Genomic DNA, 19,818 nt, shown 5'->3' with positions numbered 1-19,818 from the left:
ATTGGTAATTAATACAGATAATTACTACGTGGAAACACAGGAGCCAGAGCAATTATCGTCGGAATTTAATAATCAGCCCTGTAGCATCCGCTTATATTACAGACAACCCTCATTTTCTGCTGGATCATTTGTGATGACCCCTAAGCTTAGCTTCTCAACAGCTGCTCAGAGGCCACTGAGCATGTGAGTGTCGCAGACACTTTCCAAGATGGTGACCCCCTGAGACAAGTTTGAAGTCCTGGATCATTGCTGCTATTGACAAGCTGAAACTTTAGGCTGGTGCAGTATATAACATATGGCATTTTAGCCATATTAATATTTAGGGTTTAGTTCTCCTTTAAAGGGTAATTCATCTTCATTCGCATAACTGCAATAACACATAAAAACCCGCTCCAACTCTTTTTGTCCCTCTTTCTGTTTCCAAAATGGTGATGGTGGGGGTTGTGTGTTTCTGGATTACAGATCTTTCCATACTTCGGCTCGTCATACCATAAAAGTCTACTAGAAAATCATGTAAACATTAAATCAACCCAGTAGGCTGGTTTTGCTTAATTATTTTTTTGTTTGGATCAAGGACAAAGTACTGTTTTATTATTACAGAGAAAAAGGAAATCGTTTTTAACATTTTGGATAAAATGGGGTCTATGGGAGACGAGCGTTTCCTTAATTCAGAGCTGTTTAGGACTCCACAGTTCTCTGACCACTTTTCTTTGGCAGAAGCGATGCCATTTTATTTATTTATCCCATTTTACAACATCTCCAGTCATGCTGCATTTAATGTGGCTTCTATGAGTAGCCAGTCAAACAGCATGCATCAGGAGTGATGACCCTGCAGTGTTTATGCTCAACACACACGAGTGGTGACCCCATGTTTGTTTTGGGGTGGCTTTTCCCTAGGAACTTTCCCTTTATCAGGATGTGTCCAGGCCTGGACTGACAATCAGTGGTTTCTGGGGCTGCTGAAAGTTGCCATGGAAAGTCACTATGTAGTGGGCTGATGAGGAACTCTTTGGGTGCTTGAAATGCCAGGGCCATTTTAAAACCCAGTTCGGGCCTAGATGTGTCGCTTCATTGAGGTAGTTAACATGAGGCTAGCTGCCTTCATCGGACCAACTGTTGACTATAGACTCCTGCTTATTTCTCCTGTAGCAGCTCAGAGTTAACTAACACAGGGAAGTGTTTCCACTTAACCTTCATTGTAACATAGAGAATGTGTTCTCTTATTAGAAGCTTGATCTCAATTTTATTCCCAGTACAAGGTGACTTCTGATTGGTTGCTGGATGGTACAAACTGCCCATGTTACAAGATAATCCCATCGTGAATAAATGTTTGTTGCTGTTTCCATCTTACCTGACACTAGGAAGAAAGGGCAGAAATGTAAGCCCATCCTCATCACAATAAGATGAGTTGTGTAAAGCGTCTCAAACACACAAATTTACAGAAAGTCAGAGGAGTCCTTAATAACCCCCCCCGTCCTATTGCAACAGCCTGGTCAGTTGATGGAAATTTGCTACAATTGATATTTACACAATGTTTAAAAGTCTGTCATTTTTATTTTTAACAAACCGAATACAAGTCTAACAGTGTGTGTACTGAGGTTATCTTGTGCAAATACGTGTGGTCTCTTTAAAAAAAAACACCTGTCTCTTTAATTGTACTAAATGTGCCCTAAGTAATACGTGAGCTTTATTATTTACCCATTTAACAACCAGTGACATAGGAAGGCAAAGCTGATTTTGAGCTTTTACAGATTTTCTGCGTTTGTATATTCACCTGATTTCTAGAGAGAGCGAGAAAGACAGAGCACTGCAATGCTGCTTTTAAGACAATCATTTTAACATTGACTAACCGAGTCTATAAGGGTGAATAATAGGCACGCGTATATCTTGTTCATCTTTTTGCAGTAGAACTTGCCCAGCTTCAAGCTCATCCTCAGGAAAACACTGCAGCCTCTCCACTTCAGAGAGACAATTCCATAGTTTCACTGTGTTGAAACTCTAATGACATATTCCATAGTATCAGCTCAATGTCTGGGATACAATGGGTGCTAACGTCCCCTCTTCTCTTCCATAAAGTTCTCAATCAATGGAAAACTTTCACAATGATACTGTTCAATATTCATAGGGTTTCTTCTTGCCCCAATGAACTGGATTTTAGGGATAATCTGCAGTTTTTATATTGGCAACTTGTAAAAGCAGGATAACCATTCACATTTTAAGGGTTTATTGTATGTATTCAACATTGGTTGTTCACTCCCTACAATGTAAGGGATCCATTCCCATCTGTAATAGTATGTGAGAGAAAGTGATTCAACATATTGATCCTGGGCACACCAATTACTTGTTCAACTCCCAAGCTGCTTCCAAGCCAACGACATACTCAAGCTCCAAACAGAAAGGAAACACACAATACATACTGGGAATGCCTTTAAAAGATTTATTCAGCAGAAATGTGACACAAGCTTTCAGGGACCAACCCCCCCTATGAATTGGTGTGTGTCCTCCCTGTTTGGAGCATGAAAAAGTGATTCCAGCAGCATTACTAATAAGAGCGTGCATTCCATACAATAATTAGATCTATAAGCAGCAGCCCTATAGGACGAGGATCTTTTCAACAATAGGTGAGCCTTGCCATGTTTATTTGCAGACACAATTCAGCTTGTACAAACGACTATAATAAGTTTACATGGCAATCAGACCTCACCTCCGGTACCTCTAAGGCTTTGCACTGTCTGCTTGTATCTGGACAAACATGAGCAGGAACTCTCCCAAACGTTCTACCAGAGAGGTGTCAGCGCATCACACACGCAACCCTCTCTACACCATAGCTGCAACACTAATGCAAGGGGAAACTAGCCAATCACAGTTTGAATATACCCTGTGACCATTTTCTGTGCCTCTGGACTTTTGCATGTGATTTTTATATATACAGTCACAAATGTGCAGGAGGCCTGAGACTTCTCAGCATCACTTCTGACTAAATACCTGGTAAGTTCCACAGCAGCCACTTGACCATTCTCTGTAAATATTAACCGAGGTTTCCAAAGAGGAAATGGTGTTACCCATAAGCCATGTATTGCTTTAGTGCATGACTATTCAACATTGGGGTAGTTTACACCCGTTCACTCCCTTATCTATTTATTTAAAATCCATTTTATTTTTTTTTTATTTTTTTTTGCAAAATAGGAATCTTGCACAGTTTGTAAAACCACAGTACACAGTACTCCTATTTCTGAAAATGTCCCGGGGCTCTACTTTCCCAGCCTAAATCCATAAGGATCCATGGATCAGGATCCCGTACTGAACAGCTGCTGCATTTCATAGATCTCTTTAGGGCAGTCGGCAGAGAGGATTAACGGGCTTTGTTCTGTGATGACCACGTCATCTTCAATACGGATCCCAATGCCTCTGTATTGCTCAGGTGCTTCAGTGTCATCCTCAGGAATATATATCCCTTAAAAAGACAAGTTATTATACCATACAGTTTACTGACATTTACACGTGGGTTGGGAAAAAAGATTAAAACATTGATAGGAAACAGAGTTTATATAAGGGAGTTAAGCTAACTAAGGCAACTTTATTAAAAGGTATGTAAGATTTAAACTCCCAGTTTGCCCCCCCCCTACAGACTAACCTAAACAACCAGATCTTAACATGTCACTCTTAAGTTGGCCATGTGTACTATTATTTAGCATTTTAGCCTGGGTACTCATCAGATCCTTACTATTTGCACATAAACCTGTTGCACCCAACATAATTATTGTTCTAGGCGCTACAATATTATGGCACCATCCTTAATTTATGGGCAAGGGTTTGGTTCAGTCTCTGGAGTGGATGTGTAATCCAGGCCAGCTAGCCAGAATGGGTGTATAGTATGTTAGTTACATTACACTAGTAAGAAGCAGTGTACGCATAATGAAATTAAAGTAAAGAGAGAGACACTAGGGAGGTGGGCTTCAACAGTCCTTGATACTGAGCCCTGCTGCAAGTTAAAATGATGAGAAAGTTCTGTTACAGATACTGGTAAAAGGGACAGTAACACCAAAAAATCAAAGTGTTTTAAAGTAATTAAAATATAATGTAGTGTTGCCCTGCACTGGTACAACTGGTGTGTTTGCTTCAGAAACTCAACTATAATTCATATAAACAAGCTGTTGTGTAGCCATCGAGGCAGCCATCCAAGCTGGAAAAGGAAAAAAGGCACAGGATACACAGCAGATATAGCACAGCAGAATTCTTCAGAACTGATCTGCTATCTACTGTGTATACTGTGCTTGAATGTCTGCCCCCATGGCTACACAGCAGCTTGTTTATATAAACTATACAACAGTACATTATATTGTCATTCCTATAAAACACTTCTATTTTTAGTGATACTGTTCCTTTAAGATGAATGCACAAATAATATAGGTACTCCCTCTTTAGTAGAAGGTAAAGCTTTTCATCTTCCTCTAGAAACCACAAAAGTGGCAAAGATGATGCCAGAGCTATATGAATCGGCATGAGAATGTTATTAGAGTTGATTACAGAAAGCTTCAGCCTTCCATTCATCTTTGCTTTCTATACCGATTGTTGTAATGACACATCAACCTTCACTGCAGTGGCCACAGTTGTGGTATTTAATAATGATTCCATAATTATAAAATAGTAATCTTCATTTTCTCTATTAGGTATATGTAATATACCAGGCCAGTAGGTAAAGTAGGGTGAGATTTGACATTAGAACATATTGAAATAAGATAAAATGATGGAAGATGAATGATACATATATCTGTAACATTGTCAAATTTGGACCACAAAAGGCAAGGGAGGGCTAAAAACCCCAAATGCCTTAAAGGAACAGTGATACCAACAAATGAATGTGTATTAAAAGAATGAAATATAATGCACTGTTGGCTTGTACTGGTAAAATTGGTGTGTTAGCTTCAAAAAGACTACAATAGTTTATATAAACAAGCTGCTGTGTAGCCATTTATAAAAAAAACAAAAAAAAAACCACAAGATCCACAGCAGATATCAGATAAGCCCTGTAGTATTCAATGTGATTCTACATAGTTAATCTGTTATTTTACTATTTGTCTTGTACTTGAATGGCTTCCCCCATGGCTACACAGCAGCTTGTTTAAATAAACAAACTAATCTTTCTGAAGCAAACACCCCAGTTTTACCAGTGCAGGGCAACAATGCTTTATTTATTCATTACTTAAAAACACTTTCATTGTTTGATGTTACTGTTCCTTTAAGGGCTGGGACACACTGGGAGATTTGGGGAGATTTAGTCGCCTGGTGACTAATCGCCGCGACTTTCCGCGACCAATCTTCCCCAAATGCCTTCCCTCGCTCTACGTCTGGCTAAAATGGAAAACCGCCTGCGCTAATCACACGCGGCAATTAGTTTTCCGATGTCGCCCAAAGTTTCCTCGTGAGGCAACTTCGGGTGACTTCGGAAAACTAATCGCCATGTGTGATTAGCACTGGTGACTTTTCATTTATTTATCCAGGTGCACAGCGAGGGGAGGCATTCGGGGAGAAAAGTCGCGGCAATTAGTCGCCAGGCGACTAAATCTCCCCAAATCACCCAGTGTGTCTCAGCCTAAGACCACTAGTCACAAGTCTGACTCATGCTTCTAAATCATCTGATCATGTAAAGATATAGGCAGTAGCAATTACCTGGTTCCACAGTGATCACCATGCCAGGCTGCAGAGGCACTGAACGAGACACGCCCGGTGTATCATGCACATCCATGCCAAGATAGTGGCCAACATGATGTGGGCAATATGTGCGGGCAGCCTGTTGAAAATAAAAAATTATAAAAAAGCCAATAAATTGGCGCATTTGCACTGCACAGAAATAGAGAGACAGACAGCTATGTTATAATACTTGGGTGCAGAAAAAGAAAATACAAACATTTAAAGCAGCTTGGTGTTGCTGTTCCTTTAAGACTGAGAACAAACTAATAAAACATTATTGACTTTCTAATAGAAAGTATATTGGTTGCCAGTGTGTTTCTGTTACATACCAAGATAAGACAATAAAAGCAATATATGCTCAATGACTGTCCTTAAATGGGTTGTTCACCTTCCAACACTTTTTCCAGTTCAGTTGGTTATATATTCAAAAGGAGAATACACCAGGCCCTGCTGTGGACTTCTTGATATTTAAGAAGCTACTCTCATAATAAAAATGGGGGGGAAAAAAAACCTGGTCTGTGCCAATTAAATGAATAAAGGCATTATTATATGAAGTTATCAGTTTGGAGTGCTGTCCAAAATCTAGAGACTGTATGACCTGTGGAGTGAACACACCGCACCCAGTTGCTGACTTCTAGCCCTATCCTACCCACAATAAATAATACAATTACTGTAGATTAATTTATAGTTTACAATGAAATAATATTGCCATCATTACTTTTGCAAGTCTATAAATGAAGAGGTATGGAGGTAGTGTCTTGTCACAGCTCTGGTCATAATGGTGGAGGCACATGACTGATGATTGTGCGGTGATATTGTGCTAATGTATAATCTTTAGTAAGCCAATGTTCAGTGAACAGCTGTTCTTCTTTACCAGCTAAGCTATAATTATTCATCCTTTCTTGGATTATAGTTGAAGTTTGACCCACCTAATACAAGCCACCGAGGCACCAAAAGCTACATATACTACAATGTACATAGACTACAAAGTCTGTTACACATGTAACCTGCTGCTTAGTCTACAACATTTGTTGTAGTTTGCTTTAATAAGAAATCAGACTGGGGGTGTGTCCAGGGGTACATCCCCCGCCATATTTGTATCTCTGTGTTACAAAAGTTACCTTGAAGAGCTGACTATCACTGCATCCTCTTGGCACGATCTTCAAGTCTTTAAGTTTTCTTGCTATCATAGCTAGCATATGGCTGTAGATGTTTTCCAAACTTGTGCCAGGATAGCAAAGCCTCAGGCAAGACTTCTGTACATCCAGTACAGCTTGATACAGAGCCTCCTGTGGAGCAGTGAACCTGGAGTTCCAATGACAGAGGGAACAATCATGATTTTGTTAATAAATAATGGTTTATCCTTACAGTATGTACACACTTTTCCTATTAATATGCCCATCTTCATTTTTCTGTAGCTTTTTCTTCATTCAATTGCTTATTAAAGTCCACAGTCCTTCATGGAATAAACAAAGGTAAATCCCTCATATACAGTGGTGTGAAAAACTATTTGCCCCCTTCCTGATTTCTTATTCTTTTGCATGTTTGTCACACTTAAATGTTTCTGATCATCAAACACATTTAACTATTAGTCAAAGATAACACAAGTAAACACAAAATGCAGTTTTTAAATGAGGGTTTTTATTATTTAGGGAGAAAAGAAATCCAAACCTGTGTGAAAAAGTAATTGCCCCCTGAACCTAATAACTGGTTGGGCCACCCTTAGCAGCAATAACTGCAATCAAACGTTTGCGATAACTTGCAACAAGTCTTTTACAGCGCTCTGGAGGAATTTTGGCCCACTCATCTTTGCAGAATTGTTGTAATTCAGCTTTATTTGAGGGTTTTCTAGCATGAACCGCCTTAAGGTCATGCCACAACATCTCAATAGGATTCAGGTCAGGACTTTGACTAGGCCACTCCAAAGTCTTCATTTTGTTTTTCTTCAGCCATTCAGAGGTGGATTTGCTGGTGTGTTTTGGGTCATTGTCCTGCTGCAGCACCCAAGATCGCTTCAGCTTGAGTTGACGAACAGATGGCCGGACATTCTCCTTCAGGATTTTTTGGTAGACAGTAGAATTCATGGTTCCATCTATCACAGCAAGTCTTCCAGGTCCTGAAGCAGCAAAACAACCCCAGACCATCACACTACCACCACCATATTTTACTGTTGGTATGATGTTCTTTTTCTGAAATGCTGTGTTACTTTTACGCCAGATGTAACGGGACGCGCACCTTCCAAAAAGTTCAACTTTTGTCTCGTCGGTCCACAAGGTATTTTCCCAAAAGTCTTGGCAATCATTGAGATGTTTTTTAGCAAAATTGAGACGAGCCTTAATGTTCTTTTTGCTTAAAAGTGGTTTGCGCCTTGGAAATCTGCCATGCAGGCCGTTTTTGCCCAGTCTCTTTCTTATGGTGGAGTCGTGAACACTGACCTTAATTGAGGCAAGTGAGGCCTGCAGTTCTTTAGATGTTGTCCTGGGGTCTTTTGTGGCCTCTCGGATGAGTTGTCTCTGCGCTCTTGGGGTAATTTTGGTCGGCCGGCCACTCCTGGGAAGGTTCACCACTGTTCCATGTTTTTGCCATTTGTGGATAATGGCTCTCACTGTGGTTCGCTGGAGTCCCAAAGCTTTAGAAATGGCTTTATAACCTTTGAAATTGAACTCAGGTGTGATAAACCACAGTTAAGTTATTTTTTAACAAGGGGGGCAATCACTTTTTCACACAGGCCCATGTAGATTTGGAGTTTTTTTTCTCCCTTAATAACGTAAACCTTCATTTAAAAACTGCATTTTGTGTTCAATTATGTTATCTTTGACTAATAGTTAACGGTTTTTGATGAGCAGAAACATTTAAGTGTGACAAACATGCAAAAGAATAAGAAATCAGGAAGGGGGCAAATAGTTTTTCACACCACTGTATTTACCTGGCATTATACCACATTGTTTAACATGGGCTGCATTGTGAAGTCCCTAGGAGTCTCCAAACTCTGGATAGGTCAGTTGATGACAGTAAAGAAGTAGTAGGTCACAAATAAGACTTGTGACCTTAGCCTTACCAGAGGTACATATCCGCTTTTAAAAAGAGCAATGCTTGATAAGTTGCCTACAGCTATCCATTTGTTTGTATAATGAAATATATACATGGTTACACAATTTTATGTGTAACGGTGTGTCACTATCTGAAGAATATCATAGGATGTCAAGTGATTTTATAATTTTCACAATGCATGCATGAAACAGATACAGTCGATAAAGAGGCTCGGCTTATTATGGCTTACAATAGCTATAGGTTCAGTGGTCAGTACTGAGGGCAATAATTCTAACACAAGAAACAAACACACTTTCTAGAATCAAAAGGTATACGCGTATATTTTTGCTTCAGCATGAACAAGATAAAGCAAACAATCCCATAAATGAATTGTCTTGAGAAATTTACCAAAATATTTGGAACTGCAGAGAATGGACTGCTAATGCAGTGATGAGAAAATGTAGCAGCACAAGGCAATGTTAAAGGTCAAGTTAAGTCTGGGGAGATGCCCTTTGGGTTAAGCATTTAAAGGAACAGTTCAGTGTAAAAATAAATGGATAAACAGATAGGCTGTGCAAAATAAAAAAATGTTTCTAATATAGTTAGTTAGGCAAAAATGTAATTTATAAAGGCTGGAGTGACTGAATGTCTTACAGAACAGAAAAGAATCCAACTCTGATTTTCAGCTCTCTAACAAGGAGTTAGTCAGCGACTTGAAGGGGGGCCACATGGGACATAACTGTTCAGTGAGTTTGCAATTGATCCTTAGCATGTAGGTCAGATTCAAAAGCAACAGTTATGATCCATGTGCCCCTCCCTCAAGTCAATGATTGGTTACTGCCTGGTAACCAATCAGTGAAAACCAAGAGAGCTGCAAAGCAGGAAGTAGTTTTCTGTTCTGTTATGTTAGACATCCAGTCACTCCAGCCTTTATACATTACATTTTTGGCTAACTAACTATATTGGAAATATTTTTAGCACAGCCTATCTAGTCTATTTACTATTTATCTAGTCTATTTACCCAGTTTTAATTATTATTCTGAACAATTCCTTTAACATTGTCTGATGTCGGCTGTGTTGTAAAATTAATTCTTCCTACAGAATAAAGAAGTTTGGCGTTAAAATTGATCTCAGTAATCATATCTCTGTATAAATATAATTCATCCTTGTTATTATTGTCTTTATTGTGTTTGGTAGCAGCTAACCTGCGCTTTGTCTATATGCTCATAGCCAACTACTTCACACCAAGTAGATGGATATATATATTATTAGCTCACTTTGCTGGTTATATTGGTCAACAAACTCAAAGAATTTGCTTTTTTAGAAACTTTATTGTGTGACATAGAGTGCCCTCTTTATACCTGTATACTCCTCTAGGATTATTTTTTGCATAATGCATGCAGCTCTTTGACAGAATCATTACTATTACCTGGTGGATCAAGACACAGAAGCACCCAATATATGCAAAGCACATTCCTGACATAATGCAAATCAATTATTATTTCTGTCATACTCACCGGCCATTCACTGGCCATGTACGTGTGATATCACTGACATAGCAGGATGCTTCACAGCCACCGTCGAGCAGAACCATCTCTCCAGACTGAAAGCACAAGAAAAAGACTTGTCCATTTTTAGAACTTTTATGTACAAACCTGCATGTTGACTTATGAATAAGGCAATACTATGTATGCATCTAACATCCAAGATATGGATGAGAGAGAATCTGTGTTACATTATCACCCCATATGTTTTTTGCCACTAAACAGCAGTTGGCAAATTGAAGATTACATTGCAAAATATCTGACTTTCTCTCAGCTCTTAGGACTTAAGGACAAGTTTTATCCAAACTAACCTTTATTATTTGGTTGTTCTTAACATAGTGCAGAGTATTTGCTCTGTTCCCACCAGCCACCACCGGAGGATAAGCGAGAATATCTGCACCTCGAGCTCGGCATTCAAAGTCAAACTGTATGGAGTGCAAAAACATTAGTTACAGATCCACACCAAATTCATGTTCAGCAAATTTATTATGTTGGTGACCATACAAATGTATGCTAACATACACTATACCTTTACCCTTAGACAGATAAGACTGCCTCCAATATAATAACAAACAAGGGAAAGTTGTGCTCACCACTATTTTTTAAAACCATTAGGCGGGGGTGCAATGAGGCTGTGACCACAAAATACATATAGTCAAATACAAGAGTCCTCTGCACTCAACCCATTATCAATATATTTAAGACAGTGACATTTTGTGCATACTGCTACTAAAAAATGCCTTACCCTTTAAACAAAACAGGGATTGTTTGTCCATATATTGCAATATATTTAAGCTGGCCAACTACGTCAAAGTCATCCCATATCTGGCCAGTCCTATGCTCAATTTTATCTGATTCATTAAGAATTCTATTGCTTCAGTAGCAGTATGCACAAAATGTCGCTGTCTTAAATATATTTATAATGGGTTGAGTGCAGAGGACTCTTCCAATATAATAAAACATGAATGTTAATAGCTTGCCCCATTTTACCAATATTAGTCACCTCACACCTTGGCATATAGGAAAGCTTCTTCCACAGGAGCCTTTCGACAGCTCATGGTTTCTATGAAGGCCTTGAAAGGGAAAAAGAACAAATATCTTGTAATGCATCTGATAAGAGTACTGCAGCTGGGTGTCTTTTTTCACAAGAAATTTGCTGCCTGACATGTCATAATAAATATGGGCCACAGAAAATAAAAAATGGTGACAGTTTGACCAGTCCACATTTTATTATAATTTTGCAATTACACCCCAAAACACACTAACTTATAAAAGCATCATACCTGAGATGATATATAACCTGCTTTCTTCATTAGCTCGACTTCAGCCGGTGACTTAACTAGCCGCAGTTGCTGGACTAGATGCCGTAAAGACCTGATTCTGTTCTTGCTCCGTGATCGGAATTCAACCAGTGGCTGCAGGGAACTGGTGTGAAGGGCAGGGTGGACTGGTGTTGTGCAGTCATACCACACTGTTACTCCCTCATCTAAGCAAGATTCAGAAATAAGAAACAGTTACATTAATGACATAGTATAAGCTCTAGATCCTAATAACTCACTAAGTACTGGATACTATTAACGGATACCTGTATGTTTGCAGCATTAAAAGAGAACTAAAGTCTAAGGGGCAGATTTATTAAGGGTCGAATTGAAAATTCAAATTTTTTTAATGGTCAAAACTGTCAAATCTGACTAGGGAGTTATCCAAATTTGATTCAAGTTTTTCAATTCGATTCTATTTGAGTTTTCGGGTCATTTCAATTCGTCAGAGTAGGAAAAATTATAATTTAGTAATAAAATTTTCAAGTAATAAAATTTATAAGTAATAAATTTTGATCTTGTTCGACCATTATTTGAGAGCCAGTGGCACTGCACATGCTCAGTGTACTCTGGGATGCTATTGAGGAAGCTAAGCTTAATGGTCGTTGGATGCCATCAAAACATTAGCAGAAAGTGAGGTTATACTGTATCTGTCATAAATACTGATGCTACAGAGCTCATTATTAATCAATTCTGAAACATAATACAATGATTTTTAAGGTGACATTTAATATCAATCTAAATTAATTATGAATCAACCTTGTATTGTGAGTTTTATATTGTACATTTACTTTATTTTGTTTGCTGTTCCTTAAGCTCAGGTCACAACAACCTAGAGCAAGTGCAGTGAATTGACAAAAAATAATATGGAGAGCTACTGGGGCATCATCAGAGACACCAATCTTGACTGTTGGGGAGTTCTGGTGATTTCTAGTCTACTTTGTTGAGTTTTAGTTCTCATTCAACTTTTACCTTCAGACCTGAGAGTTGTAACTAGAGGCCATAGGGCTTTGTCCAAAACAATATGGCACGTTCTTAGGTCCCAAGGCTCTGTAGTAGTTGCATACTGAGCCTTGACAGGCCTTAAAATGTTTTTGAAATCATACATGCTATTTTTTTTTTAAATGTCAATGTTTTAAAAGTTGTAAATACTCTTGCTTTTCTTGGTTCCTATAAACTTGCCAGGCTGTTCAGTGTTCAGGAAGCATTTGAAATAAACACCCTATATTGACAAAAAACAACACAATCACTTATACTTGTATTATAAAAAATAATTTCTATTTATTATATATTTCTGCTTTAGCCCCAGCTCTGTGTTTCTGTGTTTTCCAAGAGCAGAATGAAACTTGAAAGATAAAGCTGTTGGTTTTGCCGCAGAATTAATGCAGAAAACATATTTACTTGAGTGTGTTTCATACCATACAACCTGGGCAGGACATGTTTAAACTCCTCTGTGGTGAAAGCCTCATCCACCCCAGTAAGAGAAACAGCTCCATCTGTGCCAGAACGAGGCCCGTCCCACAATTCTCGTCCAGGATCTCTGCGTGGCACATATAGCTTGGCAGTGTGAGAAAGTGATGATTGTCTGGATTGGCTCTGCAGTAATAGGATGCTATCAGGCTCCAAAAACCCACACAAATAGAGGAAATCATTATTCTGGTGAAAAGGGAAGGGGATGTCACTGGTCATATACAGAGTAGGGTTGGACAAGATGATGACAGCATGGTCTGTACCACAACCCAGGACTTCAGATTCCTTCTGGATAAGGGACATCAGCTTGTAACGACGGAGAGCATATTCTGTCTGTGACAAACCTGGTGTCACCTCTCCTGGGGGGAAAAAAATACACACACACAATATGTAGGCGTTGATGCTGATTTGTCTTGTAATTACAGCTGCAAATTTTGCCCAAGACTAGGAATACTTTGACTACTGGAGGAAGAAAGCCTCATAACTGGGACGATCCCTAAAAGCAAAAAATACATAGTGAATAAAGTACCCCCTCTTGTAAAATATAAGGATATTATAAGGAGGAGTTCAATAATCATATAAAAACACTTCTAATATCCTCATATTTTGCAACAGGGGGTACTTTATTTATTATAATACACAAGTTTCAGTGAGTCATGTGACAGAAATAACCACTAAAGGGGACCTGTCACCCTAAGAAATAATTTTAATTCATGTTATTTGAGCAATATAAACTTTACCTACACTTACACTTACCTGCACACCCAGAAAAATCTTCACCAATTTATTTTGAAACATCATATTTGAGTCCAACGTTTTAGTCCTCATTAGGACCTTTTGCAAGGAAATAATAATGCCATCTCAACAAACTTTAAATACATGCGCTTGTTTAAACCAACCAATGAGTCCTCAGTATCCAAATCAATCAGTTAATTAAGTGTCCATTTGTGTTAGTGACCAATTTGGTGAGCCGGGTGCTAACCAAATTCATAAATATCAGTCCAGCGAAAGCACTCACGGCATTGACTCCTCAAATATATATCAAAGGGCTTCTATTAGTGCATGATGCACCATACACTAATAAATGCCCTTTGATATATATTTGAGGAGTCAATGCCGTGAGTGCTTTCACTGGACTGATATTTATGAATTTGGTTAGCACCCGGCTCCTAACTATATGAATGGTGAGTGCCGATTTATATATATATATATATTATTTTTTTTTTAAAATATTGTTTTCAGTCTTGGAATCACAGCAAACAGGCAGGTGCCATTTTGTGGAGACTTGTATATGCACCAGAATGGAGGACCTAATGCCCATGCACAATGCCCTACAAAAGTACAGAGCGTGAGGGGGGTGTCGAAATGTGATGAGTGCCATGACATCTAGGAAGTTCTGAATGGAAAGTGAAAGTAATTGACTGCCCCACCTCTATGCCTGAGGAAGAGAGGTGGGGCAGGCAATATGAGATTGACAGCTCAGATATTTAAATACAAACACATAACAATATATTGTTTGCCTGGGTTCTGATAACAGATAATGTAACAGTTCCACGAAGTACAACACTTAGCGGGTCTTGTGCAAACAAAAACAAGTTTTTTAAAATTTGATTTACAAACCTGTTGTTTCGGTCACTGACTGTGACATTGCTCAAGGGAATACAACCTGTACAAGCTGTATCTAACTAGTTTGAGGAACAGAATGACAGCTTCCACTCAATAATAAACAAAGATATGCATACAACTATGACTGTGTTTGCAGAATAACCTATGTCAGTTTTAGTTCCCTAAGTAAAGGTTTCACTTAAAATAAATTCAATATATAACTAGGTGAAGTGTTTTTTGTAACCCTGGTCCATGTCAAGTAATGTTAGACTGTGCCACTTACCTGGTTTCAAGCATTGAGGATGAGTAAAAGGGCTTGGTTGACCCAGATATCTTTTTGGGTAGTTTAAAAGTTGTTTGGGTTTTACAGAGAACCTTCGTCTAACACAGGAAAGACAATCTAAAAAAAGCAAAGGAAGGAGTCAATGTTAAAGCCTACATTTTCCTATCATGTATATAAGTTTGGCATATCTTCCCCACCCAAGCCACATCATTTGTACTGCATAAACACCGGCCAGCTCCATCACATTTTCCTAAAACAAATAGCAGCTTTCACCAGGCAGCCATTTTCCTTCTGACACATCATCAATAATAATGAAACATGTATGCTGTAAAGTTCATGCAATGCAGAATGCAGCTTTCCACAAGCACAACATAAATTGGTAATAGTTCTGCTGGGGTTAAGCACTGTAATGATTACTCTGAGTTTAGGAGAGGTGGTTAAAAGAAAAAAATATGATCAGACAGCTAAAGCAGAGTTTTTATGGGAACCAGTAATGCTATATCTTCATTCGCTGTTAGACTGGAGGGTGTGTTTAATGAGCTGAGAAGAACATTCTCCCAAATTCCTATGGGAGAAAGGCTGAGGGGGTTAGAGGAGTAGAAGGGTTTCTAAGTGATTAAGGGGAAGCTGCAGCCTTACTGTTAACCTTTTAACAAAGGGAGTGGCATTTATCTAAAGATTTTAAAGAGGATGTTCAGTGATAAAATTTCTGTGGAGGGGGTTTACATGTCCTTTAATATAATATGTATTTCATATGCAGAAACATCAATGATGGGAAAAAAACCCTTGGCCAGCTTGCATTTGATTTCCCTCAGATAGTACAAGCAAATACCTTGGTGCATATGTCTCTGCAACCAGAAGCCCAAAGCCATTACCTGTTATATGATTCAATACATCTACTCAACATTGTAGCGTGGCTACATTACACACTGGGGACTAACAGTCAACCAGGAAAGTAATTTATGCTTGGGGTGCCAAAAGTTAGGCACCCCAAGTGGTTGTATTTGCTTAGCTGACACTCTGGGTCAGTGCACCTATCAGCAGAAACCTGCTCTGGCCCTGGGTTCTTTCAGCATGCAAAATTGTCTCGGGAGTCAGAACCAGGAGTGCAGAGAATGTAAACGGACGTATTCCTACAATTACATTTTCAACTAACTCTAAAACCATAGAATCTTCGTAATGAATATATATATATATATATATATATATATATATAGTAATCCACAGAATCAGGAATGCACACTGGGAATTTAAAATATCTTCATCTTTAAAAAGAAAACAGGTCAACGTTTCGGTCCCCTGCTTATCGTACTGAAATTATTACTCAATTAACTGATGTGTCTGTTTATAAACGCTTGTCAGGTAATCCTATAATTAACTTTAAAAAAGAGGTTGATAGGATGCCTTCAATGAGGGTGTGATTACAACGCAGATTAAAGATTATTTAACAATGGACCACCCTAAATGCCCAATCTTGTATACCCTCCCTAAAGTACATAAGAGCTTATCAGCTCCACCCGGGCGCCCTATAGTGTCGGGTCGTGAGTCTTTGCTATATCCGCTGGGAAAGTACATTGATAGCATCCTTCAACCTGTAGTTCAAAGCACTTTCACCTATTTAAGGGACACCCCACATCTTCTTAAATGTCTGGACAATATAACATTACCAGAGGATTGCCCTATTTTTTTAGCGAGTATGGATGTGGTTAGTTTGTATACCATAATTCCACACACTGAGGGTATTGATTGTGTGAGACGCTCTTTGCATGAATTTGAAGCTTAAAATGGCCCTCCCATAGCTTTTGTCCTGGAACTATTACAATTAACCTTACATCTTAATTATTTTCGATTCGAACAGGATTATTTTTTACAGGTTGCAGGGACAGCAATGGGAGCGGCCATGGCACCAGCATATGCAAATTTATACATGCATCAGTTTGAGACTACTAACATTATTCATGATTATGGTGAGAAATTATTGTTCTTTAAGCGCTTTATCGATGATATGATGATAATATGGCGGGGGTCCCTTGCTGAATTTAATGATATGGTAGAGTGTTTGAATGGTCTACCATCCCCAGTCAAATTTACTTTTACTATACATGAGGAGTATGTTAATTTTCTGGATGTGCAGATTTTTCGCAAGGGGACAAGGTTAGGGTATACTCTATACCGTAAGAAAACGGACAAAAATGTCTTACTTCACTACAACAGTGACCATCCCTGGGCCACTAAGTGTTCCCTACCAATTTCACAATTTTGTAGGGTATTGAGAAATAATACCGAGGAGGGACGTAGATCTAGTCAGATCAATGATATATGGGAGCGCTTTAGACAGAAAGGATATCCTATTAAGGTACTCAAGCGAGCTCTAAAAACTGCTAAGGATAGGACGAGTAATCCAGTTACAACTAATAGGGAGCCTCCAAATTTAATATTTAGTACCACATACAATGGAGCCTCTAGAGAGATTTGTAAAAGCATTAAAAAGAATTGGAATATTATCAAATCTGATCATTGCTTATCTGCAAAAATTCCAAATCCACCGATGGTTGGATATAAGAGAGGAACTAACTTAAAGGATTTGTTAGTTAAAACTGACCCATTGAATTGCTACCAAGGAGCGAATAATAGTTGGCTCCCAGACAGAAAACATGGATGTTTTAGGTGCCCTACCTGCACATCATGTCGATTTATGAATCCGGGCAGTAGTTTCACACACCCACATACAGGTGAACGATTTGCTATAAGACATCATATCACTTGTTTAACAACTCATGTAATTTATTTGATCACCTCTCCCTGCGGTTTGTCATATGTAGGGAAAACTGATCTAACGCTCAGGTTGAGAATGGATGGACACAGGTCTGCAATAAGTGTGGTGTTTAGAGATGGTAAGACAAACAAGCCTGTAGCGAAACACTATTTTGAAATGGGCCACAGACTCCCTACATTTAAATACATTGCGATTGATCATGTCCCCCCCTTAAGTAGGGGAGGAGACAGATCAAAGGTATTGCTACAGAGGGAGGTTTTCTGGATCAAAAAATTAAATACTCTTTCACCATATGGATTGAATGAATATTGCTCCCTCTCCTGTTTCCTTAGCCAGAGATAATTTCTGTGGTTGCAACATTTCAACAACATTGTAATAAAACGATATAGTATGTGTTTTCTAGATACTTTTGTTGCATAGATCTTTTAAAAAAAATACATATGGATGTAATTAACCTATTGTAGGATAGAGTTTTTGTGATGTCATGCACCAAAATGAGGCTCACTGATTGGTTAATTTTTTTTGCTTTTAACTTTTTAAAGTGATTTTAAACAAGAATCTGGGTCTTGATAAAGGTCCAAGCAGGGGACCGAAACGTTGACCTGTTTTCTTTTTAAAGATGAATAAATAAAGATGAAGATATTTTAAATTCCCAGTGTGCATTCCTGATTCTGTGGATTACTGAATATTTGGCATGGAATAGCACCTGGGTATATTATACCTCAGCGTCAGTGTGCTGGAACCATTGGAACCTATATATATATATGTCAAACGACCGCACTCTGACGACCGGACTTTGTTTAATCTTTGTGGGTGCAGGGTCCAAGGTCCAAAAATTCATATAGAGGTTTGTTTGCAAGGATCCGCACACCAATATTTTCATCAAAATAAGTGTTTTATTTAGTACATAGATCCACATCATAGGCCGGGTTTACATAGCTGGCTCCCCTAGGCCCGCTATCATTGATTGCCCCAGTCCCCTGTGTAGCATTCTAGTAAATACTTTGTATCTGAATGGACCTAATAGTACAATTTCAAAAGGCAATACATGTTGCTGAAAACTGTATCAGTGAACAAAGCTACAACAGTAGTGGTCAAGACGCCCCCTGTCTGCCTGTGACTGTAATATCAATGGCAAGTCACCTGCCTAAAGAACATGTAGTAGAGACAGATTAAAGGGTAACTCCAGCTTCCAAAACAATAGAGGCCCACATAACACAGAAACCCCTAATATACCCATCACAGTTACCAAAAAGTATGAATAAATGCCATTTTCTATGCTGAAATCCAGCTGTTTAACAGTTCTCTTGGATAATCCTATCACAGTAACTACACAGAATCAACACCTCTGTAAATTTCAGATGTGACCTCTTTGAAGAGTTACACTGTGCCATTGTGATTGGATTAGTGGAAGAGAACTTCCCACACCGGTCAGTTGAACTGAGGAAGCTGCTCGGATGAGTAGTGAAACTTCTTCATTGATTACTTAGCAAGTCCAGTTGTTTTATATTTACCTATACTAGATAATGAAAATCTTCATACTCCTAGTTCTCTTCCTGCATCATTTGAAATCAACCTTTGTTCTAGTGACAGTGGATGACACAGGTATGGGTAGAAATCATACATTTTGCTACAGGCCCTGGGATGTATACAAGTACTGTAGTGTACCACTGCAATGGAATCATTTAGGCAACTGTCTATCTGAAATACATCTCTCTCTGATCTTCATTTCAAAGGTTTCTGATATTGGCAATTTTTTTTTACATTTTATTTTGCTTAAATCCCCATATGGGAACATTGACAGTGATTATTGACTGGTAAATGTTACAGGACAATAAATGACCTGACACTTTGCACAGATTAAAGACAGAGTTAGACTGGCAGCAAATAATAGTGTTAGTTGCAAGTGGTTAAAGGGAGTCTGACCTGTAGTACAGCCAAGGAGGAATTTGGGAGAAGGGCACCACATCACTGTAAGGAAATCGGATTTATGGCTTTATCTGTGTTTTACACTGTTCTACCCGGTGACACACACTGTATAACACGAGTGGCAGGTCGGTAGACAAAGAGTCCGTAAAACTTCATGAAAAACAAGCAGCA

The 19,818-nt window shown here is 38.7% G+C and overlaps 1 protein-coding gene across 1 annotated transcript; it reads right to left on the bottom strand.

Annotated features, from left to right (window-relative positions):
* Positions 1 to 3,168: 3,168 nt before the first annotated feature.
* xpnpep3.L (X-prolyl aminopeptidase 3, mitochondrial L homeolog) lies at positions 3,169 to 19,734 on the bottom strand (the record flags this gene model as incomplete). Its single annotated transcript, NM_001093476.1, is given in 10 exon segments — positions 3,169 to 3,454; positions 5,671 to 5,791; positions 6,813 to 6,996; positions 10,239 to 10,324; positions 10,577 to 10,690; positions 11,276 to 11,338; positions 11,549 to 11,751; positions 13,003 to 13,413; positions 14,943 to 15,059; positions 19,645 to 19,734. Coding segments are annotated over 10 exon segments (1,509 nt in total). The 3' UTR covers positions 3,169 to 3,287.
* Positions 19,735 to 19,818: the final 84 nt, after the last annotated feature.

The sequence above is a fragment of the Xenopus laevis genome, chromosome 4L (genome assembly GCF_017654675.1).
Source record: "Xenopus laevis strain J_2021 chromosome 4L, Xenopus_laevis_v10.1, whole genome shotgun sequence".
Taxonomy (NCBI): domain Eukaryota; kingdom Metazoa; phylum Chordata; class Amphibia; order Anura; family Pipidae; genus Xenopus; species Xenopus laevis.
The sequence above is the reverse complement of the archived record's forward strand: the minus strand, read 5'-3'. Positions and strand labels throughout refer to the sequence as shown.